The 17917-nt window shown below is 42.0% G+C and overlaps 2 protein-coding genes across 3 annotated transcripts; both read right to left on the minus strand.

Annotated features, from left to right (window-relative positions):
* Positions 1–1653: 1653 nt before the first annotated feature.
* Positions 1654–6270, minus strand: LOC120416845 (spondin-1). Its single transcript, XM_039578734.2, has 5 exons — positions 5922–6270; positions 5077–5480; positions 3954–5022; positions 2114–2539; positions 1654–2057 (listed from the first exon to the last, which is right to left on the minus strand). The coding sequence occupies exons 1-5, from the start codon at positions 6115–6117 to the stop codon at positions 1777–1779; spliced, it is 2376 nt and encodes a 791-aa protein (XP_039434668.1). The 5' UTR covers positions 6118–6270; the 3' UTR covers positions 1654–1776.
* Positions 6271–6790: 520 nt separating this feature from the next.
* On the minus strand, positions 6791–16868 carry LOC120416836 (uncharacterized protein KIAA0930 homolog). 2 transcript variants are annotated; one of them, XM_039578724.2, is made up of 7 exons: positions 16473–16868; positions 10951–11540; positions 10713–10891; positions 10406–10653; positions 7938–9116; positions 7699–7848; positions 6791–7528 (listed from the first exon to the last, which is right to left on the minus strand). In XM_039578724.2, the coding sequence occupies exons 1-7, from the start codon at positions 16588–16590 to the stop codon at positions 7488–7490; spliced, it is 2505 nt and encodes an 834-aa protein (XP_039434658.1). In that variant the 5' UTR covers positions 16591–16868; the 3' UTR covers positions 6791–7487. The 2 variants fall into 2 exon arrangements, with proteins under 2 accessions (XP_039434658.1, XP_039434659.1); XM_039578725.2 differs by lacking the exon at positions 7938–9116 and having other exon boundaries at positions 16473–16860.
* Positions 16869–17917: the final 1049 nt, after the last annotated feature.

Raw genomic sequence — 17917 nt, forward strand, 5'->3', positions numbered from 1 at the left:
TCTTGGAAAAGTTTCACTTTGGAAAATCGAATTTAAAAAAAGAATTGTTGCTGTTGTCTTATTAAATTATCAAAATGACCGAAATAGCCACAATGACCGAAATAACGGAAATGATCAAAATGACCAAAATAACGAAAAAGACCAAAATGACCAAAATAACGAAAATGACGAAAATGACCAAAATGACCAAAATGACCAAAATGACCAAAATGACCAAAATGACCAAAATGATCAAAATTACCAAAATGACCAAAATAATGAAAATGACGAAATTGACCAAAATGACGAAATTTATCAAAATGACCAAAATAACGAAATGACCAAAATGGCGAAATTGACCAAAATGACGAAAATTGCCAAAATGATCAAAATATCCAAAATGACCAAAATAACGAAAATGACCAATATGACGTTAATGACTAAAATAACGACAATGACCGAAATGACCAACATGCAAAAATAATGAAAATGATCAAAATGACGAAATTGACCAAAATGATGAAAATGATCAAAATGACCAAAATGACAAAAAATCCCAAAATGACCAAAATGACAAAATTGACCAAAATGACGAAAATTATCAAAATGACCAAAATGACGAAAATTACCAAAATGACCAAAATGACTAAAATTACCCAAATAACCAAAATGACCAAAGTGGCCAAAATGACCAAAATGACGAAAATTACCAAAATGACCAAAATGACTAAAATGACCCAAATGACCCAAATGACCCAAATAACCAAAATGACCAAAGTGGCCAAAATGACCAAAATAACGAAAATGACCAAAATGACGAAAATTATAAAAATGACCAAAATGATCAAAATGACCAAAATGACGAAAATGACGAAAATTATCAAAACGACCAAAATGACCAAAATGATCAAAATAACGAAAATGATCAAAATTACCAATATGATTAAAATGATCAAAATGACGAAAAATTACCAAAATGACGAAAATTATCAAAATGACCAAAATAACCAAAATGACCAAAATGACCAAAATAACGAAAATGATCGAAATGACCAAAATGACCAAAATAACGAAAATGATCAAAATGACCAATATGACCAAAATAACTAAATAACCAAAATGACCAAAATAGCCAAAATGACCAAAATGACAAATATGACGAAAATGATCCAAATGACCAAAATGGCCAAAATAACCAAAATAAAGAAAATGACCAAAACGACGAAATTGACCAAAATGACGAAAACTATCAAAATGACCAAATTGACCAAAATTACGAAAATTGATACAAAGTTTTTTACGCGAATTCCTAGATTTTCACATTTTTTTTTGTAATAATCATAATAACTGTAATCAATTTAATAATTACTTAATCAACTTATGTAACTATAATTTGAACTTAAAACTATTCGAATACAAAATATAAATATCTGATCATATAATAAAATAGGGTTGTCAGATCTTCTGACTTTTCGACTCTTTGGAGAGTTTTTTTGTAGAAAACTTAACAAAATTGGACCATTGCTATAGCAAAAAAAAATATATATATATTTTGTTAATAGAACCTTTTCTTTAAAAAAAAAGCTATGGAATTTTTCTGCAACTGTTTTTGCATTTTGTACGGTATTTTTAAATCTCAAGGAAAAAGTTCGTAATCAAATAAAACTAAAAACATATATTTAATAAAATTTTATTTATATTTCTTCAATCGAAACGTCTCCCCAATTTTGTGAAAAAATATTCTTGGAAAACTCAAATTCCCAAGTATTGAGAAGGGATGCATCTCCAGCGTCCACCTCAAGCGCACGGCGGCCCAGTGCACTTCCGCCGCTTCACAATCCGCCCGGGGCAGGGCTGACCACCGTTCTTGGCCTGCACGAGCACGTTGCGGTACCGCTCGGATCTCCCGGTTCCACAGGTGACGCTGCACGAACTCCACTCGGTCCAATCGGACAGCACGCAATCCACCGGAAGTCCGTCCTCTTCCTGATGTTGGAATTGCTGCGGTTGCTGCTGACGCTGATGCCGCGGCGGTCCCGCTGTCGGATGACGATGGGCGTCACGGTTCGTTGATTGTTCTAGGTTGAAAAAGCGAATTGAGTGGAGAGCTTGAGAAAATATAGCGCGGACTAACCCTTAACAGCGCGACAAGTCTGCATGCAGTCCTCATTGGTCAGGAAATTGTTCCGGTTGCCACGGCAGCCTCCGTAGAAGAACGGAACGCAAATGTCCCGTTCGGAATCGTACGCGTACCGCTGGTACTTGCCCCGGCACGGTCCCGTTTCGGAAGCTTGCGAGCAGATCTCCCGGGCGGTGAACACGTCAAACAGACAGTCGGCCTTCTCCGTGCAGGGTCGCTGCTGGTTCAGCTCCACCCGCTGGGCGCACTTTTCCTGCAGCTCTGGGCCAACCAGGAGCAGACGGGTGCGGATTTTGACTCCCTTGCCGCAGGTGGCGCTGCACGGACTCCAGTCACTCCAGGTGGTTACGGGGCACATGGAGTCGGGGACCTCGACGTCGGTTAGGGAACACTCCGGTTGCATACATTTCTGCTTCTCAACTGAAGAAATAGTTAAGATATTGGGGTAATTCTCCGCCAACTCACACAGCAGTTGCCCCGACCCCTCTTCGATTTGCGTGAAACTTTGTCCTAAGGGGTAACTTTTGTCCCTGATCACGAATCCGAGGTCCGTTTTTTGATATCTCGTGACGGAGGGGCGGTACGACCCCTTCCATTTTTGCACATGCGAAAAAAGAGGTGTTTTTCAATAATTTGCAGCCTGAAACGGTGATGAGATAGAAATTTGGTGTCAAAGCGACTTTTATGTAAAATTAGACGCCCGATTTGATGGTGTACTCAGAATTCCGAAAAAACGTATTTTTCATCGAAAAAAACACTAAAAAAGTTTTAAAAATTCTCCCATTTTCCGTTACTCGACTGTAAAAAATTTTGGAACATGTCATTTTATGGGAAATTTAATGTACTTTTCGAATCTACATTGTCCCAGAAGGGTCATTTTTTCATTTAGAACAAAATTTTTCATTTTAAAATTTCGTGTTTTTTCTAACTTTGCAGGGTTATTTTTTAGAGTGTAACAGTGTTCTACAAAGTTGTAGAGCAGACAATTACAAAAATTTTGATATATATACATAAGGGGTATGCTTATAAACATCACAAGTTATCACGATTTTACGAAAAAAAGTTTTGAAAAAGTTGGTCGTCATCGATCATGGCCGTTCATGGTCACCCGCGACAGACACGGACGACGAAACAAAGAGAAACGCAAAAAGTAACTTTTTCAAAACTTTTTTTCGTAAAATCGCGATAACTTGTGATGTTTATAAGCAAACCCCTTATGTCTATATATCAAAATTTTTGTAATTGTCTGTTCTACAACTTTGTAGAACATTGTTACACTCTAAAAAATAACCCTGCAAAGTTAGAAAAAACACGAAATTTTAAAATGAAAATTTTTGTTCTAAATGAAAAAATGACCCTTCTGGGACAATGTAGATTCGAAAAGTACATTAAATTTCCCATAAAATGACATGTTCCAAAATTTTTTACAGTCGAGTAACGGAAAATGGGAGAATTTTTAAAACTTTTTTAGTGTTTTTTTCGATGAAAAATACGTTTTTTCGGAATTCTGAGTACGTCATCAAATCGGGCGTCTAATTTTACATAAAAGTCGCTTTGACACCAAATTTCTATCTCATCACCGTTTCAGGCTGCAAATTATTGAAAAACACCTCTTTTTTCGCATGTGCAAAAATGGAAGGGGTCGTACCGCCCCTCCGTCACGAGATATCAAAAAACGGACCTCGGATTCGTGATCAGGGACAAAAGTTACCCCTTAGGACAAAGTTTCACGCAAATCGAAGAGGGGTCGGGGCAACTTTTCCCGATTTCGTGTGAGTTGGTAGAGAATTACCCATTGAATAAAGTATAGAAGGAGAGATCAAGGACTACATACCAACACTGATGTGGGGACACTTCTTGCGACCCATGTGATCCACAAAAGTTCTGGTCCTCATGGTCACACCGATTCCACAGCTTGCCGAGCACTCGGACCATTCGCTCCAGGCGGTAGTCTTGCAAACTCCAACGCCTTCACCTCCTTCGTCCACGTTGGCGTCGGTCTTTCTGATGTCCTCCGAACTGTCCTCAGGTTCCTGACCTTCGTTGGGACACTCTTGAACATCCGCAACGCACATCTCCTTCGAAATCAGTTGTCGGTTGCACTGGTATTGCGCCGCCTTGTCCGGTTTCAGGTATTCCCTGGTTCGCATGCGTATTCCTTTGCCGCAGGTCACCGAACACGGCGTCCACGAGCTGTAGCTGGTCGTCTCGCACTCCTGTCGCGTGACCTCTTCGGTGTTCTCCGCCAGTTCCAACGTCTGCGATTTGAGAAACTCGTCGTCGCAGTTTTGGTGGATGACCTTGTCGCGCCGGAAGTAGACTCTCGCCAGTGGGATCATCTCCCGGGATTTCGGATTGTAAAAGGGAGCACGTGGATCTTCCGGGTAGAGCGTAGTGATGCGGTGCATCCTCTCTCTTGGCTGGGTTTCCGAGTTGGCAGACATGTAGCTGATTCCGTTGTCAGTTCCGGCATCCCATGGGTACAGGTCGACATCCAGCGACTCAACCCAGGTGCAATCCTCACTGCAAAGATCCAACCCACTAACCCCTACAACCCAATCCGGAGAAGGTCCAAACATCGAAGCCAGCGATACCTTGTGATGCTTTCGATCTACGCGGAAGTTCGACGTCGTGTTCGAGTTCACCCTGGGATACCACAGTCCACCGGCTCGGATCAGCGTTCGTAGGCGTGGTCCCTTTGCTCGCAACTCCTGCTCCAGCTGACGAACCGAACCCCACTCGGCAAGCGAGCGGAACCCATCGGTAGCGATGTGATTCTCACCCCAGAAGGAAAAGTTCGTATCGTGGGACGCTCCGATGATGTCGGAGAAGTGCGTCAACCAAACGGCGAACGGGAAGTCTTTCGGATGCGTTTCGTTGGACCAGATTCCCTCGAATACGAACTACGGAATTGTATGGTTTTAGAATTGTGTCTTCAAGAAGGTCTACAGACTTACGCTATACTTGGCCTCATCACACGCACAGCACTCTCCCTGAACCGTGCCCGGATCGGGCTTGATCTCACAAAGCACCTTCGTCAGAGCTCCATCATCCGAGTACCAGGAATCCTCACCCTCAAAAACCATCGCTGACAGACTGACGCAACCGGATCCGCTTGCCGGTGCTACCCACATGACCTGGATCTCCGTCTTGGGGAAGTCATCGGCTTGCGTTACCGTGTTGACGCAGTGATCGTAGAAGCGGGTCAGCGAGTCGCTGAACAGCTGGAACCGACCAACGCGCTTCGGACCGGCAATAAAGGTGCGCGCATTCTTGGCCGTTCCACTGGTCGCTTGGGCGGTCAGCATAAAGTGGGTGAACTGCTGCAGCTTGACGTGAGTCCGCGAGCCGACCAGGAACACTTGTAGGAGAAGAGAACGACATTAATGTTGATCGAGTTCAAGAAGATCAGCTTCGCTGAACATCTCCAGGAAACGGCACGTCAAGCAATGCACCAATAGAACTCTGAAACGTCCATTTCCGGTTGTGTACCCGCTACATTCTAAGCCGGCTTATCTCCGATGGACTAGTTGCATTACGTTTTGCGTACTCATCAATAATTAAACTATCATCAACCGAGATTAGCCAGACACAGCTTGTACCGTACACAAGACAAGTATTTAAAGCCACATGCTGCGCGCGCTGTACGAGCTTTCTCTCTGCTGGCCCATCAAACTCATAACGTTCAGACGAAGAAGCACACACGCGTCCAAGGGAGATAATTCTTGACCTCAGCAAATTGCCGTTTCCCGCGAGACAAACAAACTATCCCCGAGTTACAAAACGTCGAACAAAACATTACGGTTGTAGATCTTGCCCGGTTCGTAGCCGCTCGGTTCGTTCCGCACGGCCAACCGGTATCCGTTATCGCCAGCCTTCTTCTCCTTCGTCACAGCGCGCCCGTTGAACACCGGAACCTTGCTGCAGGCCCATCCGGGATCTACGGACGCTAGTGCCAGCGCCACTAGCAGCAGTCCCACTCCTCGGGACACCAGCATGTTCTGCGCCTTAATCCCTTATCTGCTGGGCTTATCAACACTTTTTCTTCTTCTTGTTCCAGCAGCAGCCGATGGAAGAGGTCGCAACGGCGAGGATCTCGTTCCTTTTAAAACACTGAGGCTCGAACACGACTGAATTACGCGGCGGCTGATTAACGACTGACGACTCTGACTCCGGACTGATTGTACTCGAGGCGCCCTGGCGCTCTGGAGATCAACAGAACGAACGAATCTTGGAGAATCGGAACGTTATCGGCTCGTTGAGAGGAGTTCAACCGTGCCGCGGTTACAGTGAAAGGGGGTGTCGAACAATTTACTTCAAATTTCATTGATTAGATTGTTAGATTGTTCTGTCTACCAGAAATTCTAAAATTCTAAAATTTTAAAATTATAAAATTATAAAATTCTAAAATTCTAAAATTCTAAAATTCTAAAATTCTAAAATTCTAAAATTCTAAAATTCTAAAATTCTAAAATTCTAAAATTCTAAAATTCTAAAATTCTAAAATTCTAAAATTCTAAAATTCTAAAATTCTAAAATTCTAAAATTCTAAAATTCTAAAATTCTAAAATTCTAAAATTCTAAAATTCACGTTCTTTACGGTTATTTTTAAATTAATTAAATGAAATGGACAATTTCTTCATAACCAGTGGCACTAAAAAGAACTCCGAATACTTTCATATGCTTATGTATTTTTAATTTGTTTCCTGCTATTAGTTGTTGTTCTTATTGTTCTTGCAGAACGTCCAATAATAGGTACCAGCTAATGACTGCACTTGTTTGTATAAATAACAATAATTTCATAAGATTACATGAGAGTGATGTAAGTTTGCCGTTTCGTTGGAATGAAAAAGTAAGTACCATCAGACATCAGTGAGGATAAATTTCATGCATTCAGCTGGTGTACTTTATTTACGTGACAACACTTTGCAAGCGCCCCAAAATCCCCTTTCCCTAGGTTGGAAACGTTTCACGAGGTTCAATTCCTCCAGCAAAATAAAACAGAAAATGACTAGCTCAAGTAATGTTACGCTTTCCAGATTGGGTAATCCTAACCTACGCGTTATGACAAGGGTAAAATATCTGGAATTGTTCCGGAACAAGAACCAACGGCTTCCCCCGGACTACGTAGCTTACGGTCTTCTACTTCCTCTTTCAGTACGGTTTTATTGAGTTTTCGTTTGCGGTTTATTCCTGGATTAAGTTTTGTTTTGTAGTGAAGTGTGTGTGTGTGTTTATTTGTTTACGGTATAAAAATAGTTTTCCATGTATCGTTTTATCGACACATGGAGAGAGTAGAGTGAGTGTGTGTGAGATGTTTGCTCTAGTGGCTCCAGATGTGCAGTTTTTAGGAATGTTCGACCCGCGATTAGAACGTCAGTATTGGCTGTTCGCGATGATCCAGAAGGTCTAAGATTTTGCGACAACAAAAGAAATTTATTGTTTAGTATGGTTACGTAACCTCAATTTTTTAAAAAAGGTGTAAACATTGCCCTCGCCTAATGTCAAACTCCATACAAAAGTTTGACATTTGATACGGCTTTGTTTACCATTTGAGGTTAGATTGAGCTTCTACTCACCCTTCGCTATGCTCCACCAAGGCAGCGTCACGTAGGTGAGGAACGCGTTCAGCGGCGTCGACTGCTGGCGCCGGTTCTCCTTCCAGAAGTGGAACGTCTGCGTGAAGCCCTTGGTCGTCCATAGCGGGTTGTACGCGCCGTCGTCGAGCTCTGGAAGTGGAACAAAATTGAGAAAAAAGCGAGGTTAGATCTGGTAACACGGAGTCTTGACTGATTTCTAAGAGGGTGCAAACGTTAACCTTTCTTCTTGGGGTGGTAGTCACACCAGTAGTAGATGTCCGTCCCGTCCGGCGTTCGCTTTTTGGGGACATGATCCACCGGTCGTCCGCTCATACTGTGCGGCCTCAGATAGAAGCTGTTGTAGGTCGGTTTCTTGACTTTGGGTAGCGTCGAGCACGCTTTCTTCGCTCGTAACGTCCGTAACGCTTCGATTATGTTGGCACTGTCACGCCGGTCCTGCTCGGGGGAAGACTCCGGTTCCTGTTCGGGATCACTCTTGGTGCCGCTGTTGTTTCCATTGACGTCTTCTTGCTTGTTGCTACTGCTGCTGGTACTATTTCTACGGTTAGGCTTATCGTTAGCATTCTCAGTACTGCTATCCACGGAGGGATATTTGCTCTTTAGCGATAACTTATTACTAGTCTTACGATAAATGAGAGAAAATCTACTGTTGCTGCTAGTTGTGCTGGAAGCTGTAGACTGTGTCTTGCTGGACTTTTTCTCCCGGTGCTCCTTGATACCTTCCCCATGCACCTTGGGCAGTTCGACTGCCTTGGTCTTTTGTTGCTGCGTAATTGCTTTAGTTTTCGTTTCCTCCACCGGAAACTCTTCCCTCCCGTTAACCCGAATCATCTGATTCGCGTCCAGCTCGTTCATCATGCCCATCTTGGCCACGTCATCACCCAGATCTCCGTTCAACGAAACGGCATCGTCTGCTATCTCGTACTCCTCTTCCTGAGCTCCCTTCTCACTCTTGTTATTGTTCCCGCTCTTCTTCCGCGGCGATTGCACCTTCTTTTCCTTCTTGGGACTCTTCTTGTCCGACCCTCCGCCCTTCTTCTTCCCACTCCCGTACTCTATCTCACTCTCCACGATCAGCAGACTGCTGTGCTTCATCGTCGACCTTCCCTTGGTGACCTTGCTCAAGCAGGCCGGCGAATCGGCCAGCTCCAGCGCTTCCTGCTCGCAACGGGCACACTGAACGTAGTATACGTCCGACATCTGAGCCGACCCGGTATCGCTCCAGCGCTTTCGCGGCCCAAAACAGTTGCAACAACCGGCCTGACTACCGCTGCTGGTCTTCCGGAGCCGGGGCTTGACCGGTGCTGCGTCTTCGCAGTGTCGGCCCAGCGAACCGTGGGTGGGCGGAGCGGACGAGGCGGCCAACTTCGAATCGGACACCGAGGAAACAGGACGATCTACACGAGAGTGGAAGAAAATAAAAAGTAAGAAAATGAAAAATCTGAACTCTTTGCAAGATAAAAGGGAGGAAACGGAAGAAAAATGGCGCCAGAAAAGGGTTTGCTTAATTTTTTTGAACAGTCTACTGAAAAAAGATTTCCGGTTTCGGTTTAGAGCGACAGGTAACGAAAGATTAGGAGGGGATGTTAGTATCTAACATAGAAGGAACTTAAACTCATAACCAATGCTATACAACTGAGCGAGATCGTCCTGCTTCCCTGGGATGGTCCAAATTCAAAGCTAAGGCAAATTAGGGTTTTATACGCATGTTTGTTCACTAGGATACACATCGAAAGCGAAATTTTTACATATATATTTTTGACGAAAATGTGCAAAATGAAAACAGAAATCAAACTTAAAAAGGGAAGCAAAACGTGCATGGTTGAATAAGACAGAAGATTTGATTTAAGTATTCCATGATTTTTTAATTATATGGAATTTTTAATCAAGAAATGGCAGTGTTGCCAGATAATAAAATCATATAGTTTATCGAAAATCCTTTGTTTACAAGAAGATCTTTGCAGTGATTTTCATCAAAATTTACAACATCAGATCTTAAAAAGACACTCACTCACTTACCTTAATCACTCTCTCACTCACTCATATACTCACTTACCTTAATTTCTTTCTCACTTACTCACTATGTAATTGACTCACTCACTAATTCATTCAAGCACTCACTCACTAAATCATGACCGCACTCACATACTTACTCATTCATTCACTCAATGCCTCACTCACTGAGATATTGACTTACTCACTTATTCATTCATTCATTCACTCACAAACTCACTCACTCATTCATGAACTCACTCACTCTTTCATTCACTCACATATTAACTCACTCACTCATTCATTCCATCCACTCACTAACTCACTCACTTATTCATCAACTCACTCACTTATTCATCAACTCACTCACTCTTTCTTTCACTCACATATTGACTCACTCACTCATTCATTCATTCATCCACTCACTAACTCACTCACTCACTCATTCAATCAATCACTCACTCAGATACTCAATTGCTCAGTTTTGAATCCTGAGTGAAGTGCATACTTGAATGATGGTTCAGAAGCTTTAGAAGTAAATTCGACTTAGTTTTGAATCACTTCTCGAATTCATACAATTGTTTGAACCACTTTCATTACTTCTGCAGATTGAAACCAAAAGTAAAACAAAAACAACCACAACTAAAAAACACCAATTTTACAACAGACACACAAACATTTAAAACACACTCACCATCTCTCAAATCGCCGGCCTCGATCTCGGACACCTCGTTCGCGAGACAGTCCAGCCCCTCGTTCTCCGAGCGGGCCTTCGTTCCGCCGTACGACGACGAGTCGTTCGCGTTCTTGGTGCGCCACCCGTACCGGCTGAAGTTGTTCAGGTTGGCGCTCGGATCGCTCAGTCTTCGTTGGTGGCGATAGTTGTAGTACTCGTCGCAGTCCTCCTCCCACTCCGAGTCCCACATGTCGGTGGCGCAGAAGCTACAAACAATTACGAGGTTTTAAGATATTCGGGATGGATTTGAACTCGTTAAGCTTACCCAGGCTCACTGGTTGGTGTCTCAACGCCGGAGCCCTTCGGCTTGGTCACGGCCATCTCCGCGTGACCCTTGCCCTGAGGTCCCTTCATCCGGACAAACTCACACCGGGTCGACGGACCTCCGGAACTGAACAGTCCGAAGGACATGCGCTGCGCTACCTTGGTGCTGAGACTCGATTGCTGAAATTGAACAATAACAAAGTGACGAACAGTCCTCAAGCCCTCCACCCCAAACTTACCCTCGCATCGTACACCTTCTTCAGCGCGTCGTACCGAATCGACCCCAAAAAGATCACCCCCTGAACGCTCCCATCCCGATCCGACGCCACCAGCTCCACGCACACCATCTCCCCGTCCCGCACCAGAATGTCGTGAAACACCTCGTCAAAGTTGTCCACCATGAAGCAGATGTGCGGGTACGTAATCTCCTCGCTCTCGCCCTTGGTGTCCATCTTCCGGCGGCTCGGCGACGCGTACACCTTCTGCGAGTGTCTCCGCAGCACCTGCAGCTCCTTCGGCGACGTGCGCGTACAAATGGCCAACGTGAGCGTGTAGTCAAACTGGTGAATCACCAAGTTGAGGTAAACCGTTTCCTCCCAGTCCACGTCCGGGTCGCCGATCGGCAGCTTGCGCGAGTCCTTGCGGAACACCTCGATCTCCGTCTCGTACTTGGGCATGACCCGGGACGAGCCCTTGACGTGCTTCTTGCGCACGAAGAACAGCAGATCGTCGCAGTCGATGGTGTGGCGTTTCTCCGTTTGGAACAGAAAGTGCCGCACGAACAGGTCCGTCCAGTAGGTGGTGCCCTGCAGCACGACGAAGCCACCGTCTGCGGAAGATTAAAGGGGGTTCGGAGATAAGTCGGTTGAATGAGGAAGCACGGGGAGAATGAATGGACTAATTTGTTGCAGATCACTGGTTTTGATAACCTCGATGAATATATATTTAGAATGTTGATTCATCTCTTTTATATGTTATTTTAAAAGTTTCTTTGTTCTTGATAGAAGGATTTATTCTGTGGCAATGATCATATAAGAGAGCAGTTGTCTACGCTTTCGCCATTTTTTTATTTCTTTCAACGATTTTGTTTTCATGCGTTCTTTGGGTTCAAAAAGAACATTTTAATATTTATCATGAGACCATTCATAAACTACATTGGAAAGTATTTTTTCTCTGGAAATTCTATCAAAAAACTAGTTTCGAGAGTTTGTTTTTTGCAATAATTATGCTTTAAAGTACCTACTTAGTATTGACGATTTTTTTCAATATACACTTAGGCCGTTGCAAATATTTTTTGAAGTTTATGTCCCTCGGCTCCGACCAAAGTCGAGGGGGGGGGGGGAATAAAAAAATATAAAAATTGAAATTACAAGCCTAGGTTTCAACATTTGGATGAAAAACGTTTTTTAACATGCATTTTACAGGCTTACAGTTGCTTTCCAATCATTAGTTTTGAAAATATCGAGGTATTGACGGATTTTTTTTTCACAAAAAAAAAAACTTTTCGTGGGACTGTACATAGGTTAGTTTTTGATGAATATGTATCAGGTTCACATTTTTACACATTTTTTATGTAATATTACTGAAAAAAGAAATAATATTCAACCTACCAAATTTTCAACATTCCGAAATTTAACCTTTTTTTTCTGTGTGATGAATAGTTCGGTAAACTGAAAATTACCAAATTCGGTCAATCTTTTCTGCTCATCTTGCAACCGATTTTCGGTAATATTTTGTTCATTTTGACAGATAGTTTACCGATCTAAACTTTACCGATGTTTAAACTAACGAATTCGGTAAAAAAGATTTAAGTGTGTATTAAGGTGACAAGAAAAAAATAAAATTTTGGAAAATCGTAAGAGATACCCCCTGGCTCGATTCTTTAGGTAAAAATAAGTAACTGTGCCAATTTTGAGCCAAATCGGTTAAGGGTTAAGGGTCGCTTTTTATCGTTGAAGTTTGTATGGGAAAATTCGAAAAAATGTATGGGGAAAAGCAAAAATTTCAAAATTCCGCCAAAAGATGGCGTTAAACATGAACACGAAAAAATGACAATCAACTCATTAAAATGCATTTGAAATTGTTTTAGTTTATTAGACTTCTATTTTCATTTAAATTTTGTTATTTTTTATACTTTTTTGCAAGTTTATAATTTCTGGAAAACTATTACAACAAACAGTTTGCACCAGTCGATTCGAAATTTAATGAACGGTTTTGTTTATTAACTGCTGAACTGTTGAAAAAAATCAATGTTGAAATCGAAGTAGGTTGCGTGGCAGGTTGGACGCAAATTTTTCTGCTCTCGTCATTTTGAAGTTTTTTTTTGGGTTTTTTCTATCTGTTTGAGTAAAAACTTAGTTATTCGGGCGGTTTGTGAATGTTGCGGAACCCGGTGCGCGCCCGTTGAAAGTACTTCGTCTGCGCCGGATGGGGATTTTCTAAGTTCGCGTTTGGAGCAACTTTCTGCCGGATGCCGATAGCCATCAAGTTCTGGTCCAAGATCGTCTCGACCCTTGAGGAGGCCCAGTAGAAGCTGGCCAACGTGTACAAGCGCATGGAGCTGTCTGACAGGAACATCTCGGAGGGACTGCGGGAAAAATACTGCGGACGGAGAATCGGAGCAACTCAAGATTGAAGCTTTTCAATGTTTTTCCATGATCATCAAAATTGAAGAGATGAAAATTTTCTGAAGACTCCGTTGTTTGGTGAGACCTTTCCTTTTTAATACAGGCAACTCTTTCATTCATTCTGACATATTTACAAATCATTGAAGACATACCACGCCAATCTTATTATATACGCGGTAGGGTGTTCCCTCGGTCGTTCGCTGTGAGTTGTGGATTGCCTGCTTCTCTAATGAAGGTTCGACTGGGGGGGCATGCTTATTAATTTCTCGTCGCTCCATACCCTCAGTGACGTGATGGGAGCAAGGGCGTCTATGCGAAGTGTCCCTACACCCGCTACAAATTTCCGGCGCTTGGGGAGGGAAGCGGGAAACCATTTTGATCTATGCGCCGGTATTTGTAGCATTAAAATTCGTGCAAAAAAACTTATGCACGTGGGTGTACAGATTATGGAGTAAAAGATGATCGAATTGTTCACCTAGCGCTCACATGTGTTTCGGGACCAAGTTGCCTGCGGGTATGGGGATCATACATACATACATACATACAACTGTTGAAAAAAATCAATGTTATCATAATTCATGGGCAATACATTCATTGCACATTCCCTGACAAGGAATGACTTCAAGTACCGTAAACCATGGTGAAATTAAATTTTTTGAGGATTTGCCAACTGGTAAGGTTTGTCTCAAGATTATTATTTTTAAAACATGTACTGGAGTAGGCTACACAAGGTTCATGCACAATTTTAGAAAAAAAGTTTGATCAATAGAGTTTAAAAAAAAGATGCTTTAAAAATTCTTATTTTTAATTCCGGGATGACTTTGAATTCTTGTTAACATTGGATTTTAAATATTAAAATGTTATTTTTTCGACAAAATTTAATGTTCCATCACTATGTGCAGCTACAGTTTTAAAGAAAAAAAAATCAATGTTTTTATTTAGTTAACTAAGATTATATACATTTTAACGAAATTCGTATACATTTTAGGTAATTTGAAAAGTCAGAATTTTAATTTTAATTTTTTGATTCATATTGGATTTCAATCTATCTATCAAATTCGAAGCAAAACTAAAAAGTTTTCATATTTAATATGAAAAGTGTTCTTCTTAAAAATGCCTATAAATTTGGATTTTTAAAAAATATTATTAACAAGCTCATTTTATCTTCTCCTAGTCCTTGTCCAAGTGGATAATTGTCCTAAGAATCCGAAAATACATTCCGTTTTTCGATTCAAACTTAGTTTCTTTGAGAAAATCATGACACTTTAAGAATATTAAAAGTTTTAATTTTTTTCATCAATATTTTCTCTCTAACTAACTTTTTGAACTTTTCATAATTTTATAAAAACTTTTTCTCGAGGTATTTTGAACACTTTTCTTCCACAGTCAGTATGATTCCATACGTTTTTAATTTGTACTCTTCATTTTGAGGGAAAATCTCAAACCCGGCTATCAAAGTCACCCCGGTTTACGGTACCTAAGATCAACTTTGAACAGTATAGATTTTTTTTTGTACATTTCGCATGGCTGCTTAAAATGCATTTAAATTGTCCCTGAAATGTAACTTCCCAAACAAGTGTAAACTTCAAGTGAATTTGAATGTAACGTTTCCTGAACACAACATGCAATTTTTACAACAACTTCCAGCTAGATTTTCTTCAGTTTAATAAATATCGAGACATTTGCAGTACCTTGCACACTTATTTTTTTTTACCGAAATCGGTAGTTGAAAAATCGGTAAAGTTTAGATCGGTTAAAAAGTAAATCTTTCCCTGTTCCTGAGGGGAACACCCGTGAAGAGTATCGGGACCGGCATTTACAAAGCGGATTCAGTGACAGTTTATCATTCAACTTAATGCTAACATGTTAAGATTAATGTTAACATTCCATAGGTTGCCTTCCTAAGGTGTCATGTAAGGTCCAGTTTGTGACGATACACTACCTTCCCTTTACTAAGCAAAAGATCACCAGTTGTGTTGGTCCGAGCTGGGATTTGAACCCCGATCTACCGCTTACGAGGCGGAAGCGTTACCACCAGGCTACGAGGCTCGGTCGGTAAACCATCTGTCAAAATGAACAAAATTTTACCGAAATTCGGTTGTACGATGAACAATAATTAACTTCATTACCGAATTTCAGTAAGTTTTTACCGAATTCGGTAAATTTCAATTTACCGAACTGTTCAGCAAACTATCGGTAAACTTTATCGAATTTGGTTAAACAATCTAAGTGTGTGGAGATTTCCAATGACATTTTATCCACCAGTTACCTAGTCTTAAATTTTCTTATCAAAGGATGATATAAGAAAAATTTATCACTTTGAAATAACAAAGCGTACTAAAATGCTGAATATTTGTTTATTTTGCTGAACTATCTGCATGATTCAGTAGTAAAATACAGCTGCAACTAGCTTCATTTAAAACGGGTACTTCCCCTCAACTATAAGCTTTTTTCAATTCAACCAGAACACGATGACTGAACAAATTGTTTCGCCGGCCCGGCAAAGCTGAATAATAGGGACGTGGCGTTACTTCGTGCTGCCACCTGGTTTTTTTAAGCGCAAGAGTGTAAAAGTGCTGTGTCATCGTCTAAAAATAGACGGCGTCCTATCTCGCCCAGCAAAATGAAGTCGATAAAGTAGTCGGTTTCGATGAGCAAAAGTGGAAAATGTGGTCTAAAAATAGCGACGCCATCCCCCTATGCAGCAAGGGCAATGACAACGACGACGACTTAAACACACAAACCAGTCACACATCTATTCTGCAACAATATCAGATTCTACCATGAAAACAACTTTGACGACCTCCAGCCCAGCCTCAGCCGGTTTTTCGCTTCTTAAAAGCACGAAACAAGACTCTCCGCACTCTGTTATGACTGCGTCGCAGAATTTTAAAGTGCCCTTCGCTGGTAAATACAGATCAGCTGGCGAAAAGAAAGTAAAAACATAAAGAGAGCGAGAAGATAACACGAACTCCTCTGTTCTACGCAGGGTTGAAATTTTCCCGTTCATCAACCCCCAACCCCTCTCGCACACGAGGAAAAGTCCAAATTGTGAAAAATCGATACTCGCCAGCCATCATGCTTTTTCCGGTGGGCCAGATTTTCAAATGCAAAAAATCCGACCGGTTTCTTACCGTCTTTCAGCAGCTGCCGCATCTCCTTGGTCCGCTGGAAGTTGATCTCTTCCAGCAGCAGCTGAAGAGCCGTCGGCGGAGACTTGAGCAGGGCAGCAGCTGGCGAACTGCAGGCCATGGTTCAGCTGAATAAAGAGGTGCTACGCAGTAGAACTACTCCTTATTGAAGTGCAGAAAGTACGCCAAACGACCGCAAACCTCAACGGAAGAACACTGAACGAATGCAGTAACTGGTACGCATCAAGCATTTCCGGTTCCGGATCACATTTTAGCACGATTTTCACAAGGTTCAGAGAAGCAAATAGGGCAGCGAGTGTGGTAAGCACAGAAACAGAAACCGCGGACAAGCACAACACAAAGCACGGTGAAGTCGGGATCCGAACTCGTGAAGCAGTACGTGCAGAATGAGTCAAGGTAAGAAGAGAAAGGCAGAAGCTGGTGAGCAAAACAGTGTGTATACGGCTGGAACGATTGAATGAAAACAGAGAGCGAAGAATGAACGTTTTGTGTTGTTTGACGTGAATGGATGAATGGACCGGTGAAGGAAGAGACTATGAATGAGATGCAGCAGAGGCATCTGATGGTGGGAGATGGAAGTTTGTTTGCTATAAAAAAGACAGAGGGGATGAAATTTGGTTTTATTCAGATTCATATTAAAATTGTATATAAAATAAAATATTAAAAAACACGGTTGTCTTCATTTGTCGTCGAGTTTTTATTTAGAAAATAAAGTAACAAAACATTTGCAGAATCTGTGTGTGTGTGTGTGTGTGTGTGTGTGTGTGTGTGTGTGTGTGTGTGTGTGTGTGTGTGCAACCAGCCAAACGGGACCACGCGGTCACTTCTTACAAATTGAGTTGTTTCTATGTATTTTAGATCTACATTCTATACATGCAAATAACTCACATAGGCATTTGGTGGGTGTTAGCTCTGCCGAGCTTCGGTGACCCATTTCTACGCTGGCTAGCCGAGCGCGAGGTACCTCAGCTTGAATCGACAAGCCCCGCCCTGAAGAACGTTTGCATCGATCGGATTCAAACGTTATTTAAAACTTCTGAGCCCTTGTCAAATGGACAAGGATCCAGCGCGTATTTAGCAGTTAATATTTGTTATGCATTTGTTGTTTTGGATTGATCACACCAAATATCAGCTGTTCTCTCCCAGTTTGTCCTCATTCTCACTCTACGAACTGCGCCAGCGGCGCGATGATATTCGTTCAAAGTGATGTTGATGGGGCTCGGGGCAGACATCGAAGTTGCAGCGTACTTGGATTGTTTAAACTCGCCGCTACTATTTCTTCACTTTCCAGAGCCGGATATTCAGCCACCGCCCTGATGTAGGCTTTCTTCTCCACGTCGTTCAAGCACAATGCACAACTGGAACTTTTCACAATCACACAATTTCAAATAATTTCACTGGGCGATAACATCGAAAAGTCTATGAAA

This window comes from Culex pipiens, chromosome 2 (genome assembly GCF_016801865.2).
Source record: "Culex pipiens pallens isolate TS chromosome 2, TS_CPP_V2, whole genome shotgun sequence".
Lineage (NCBI taxonomy): Eukaryota > Metazoa > Arthropoda > Insecta > Diptera > Culicidae > Culex > Culex pipiens.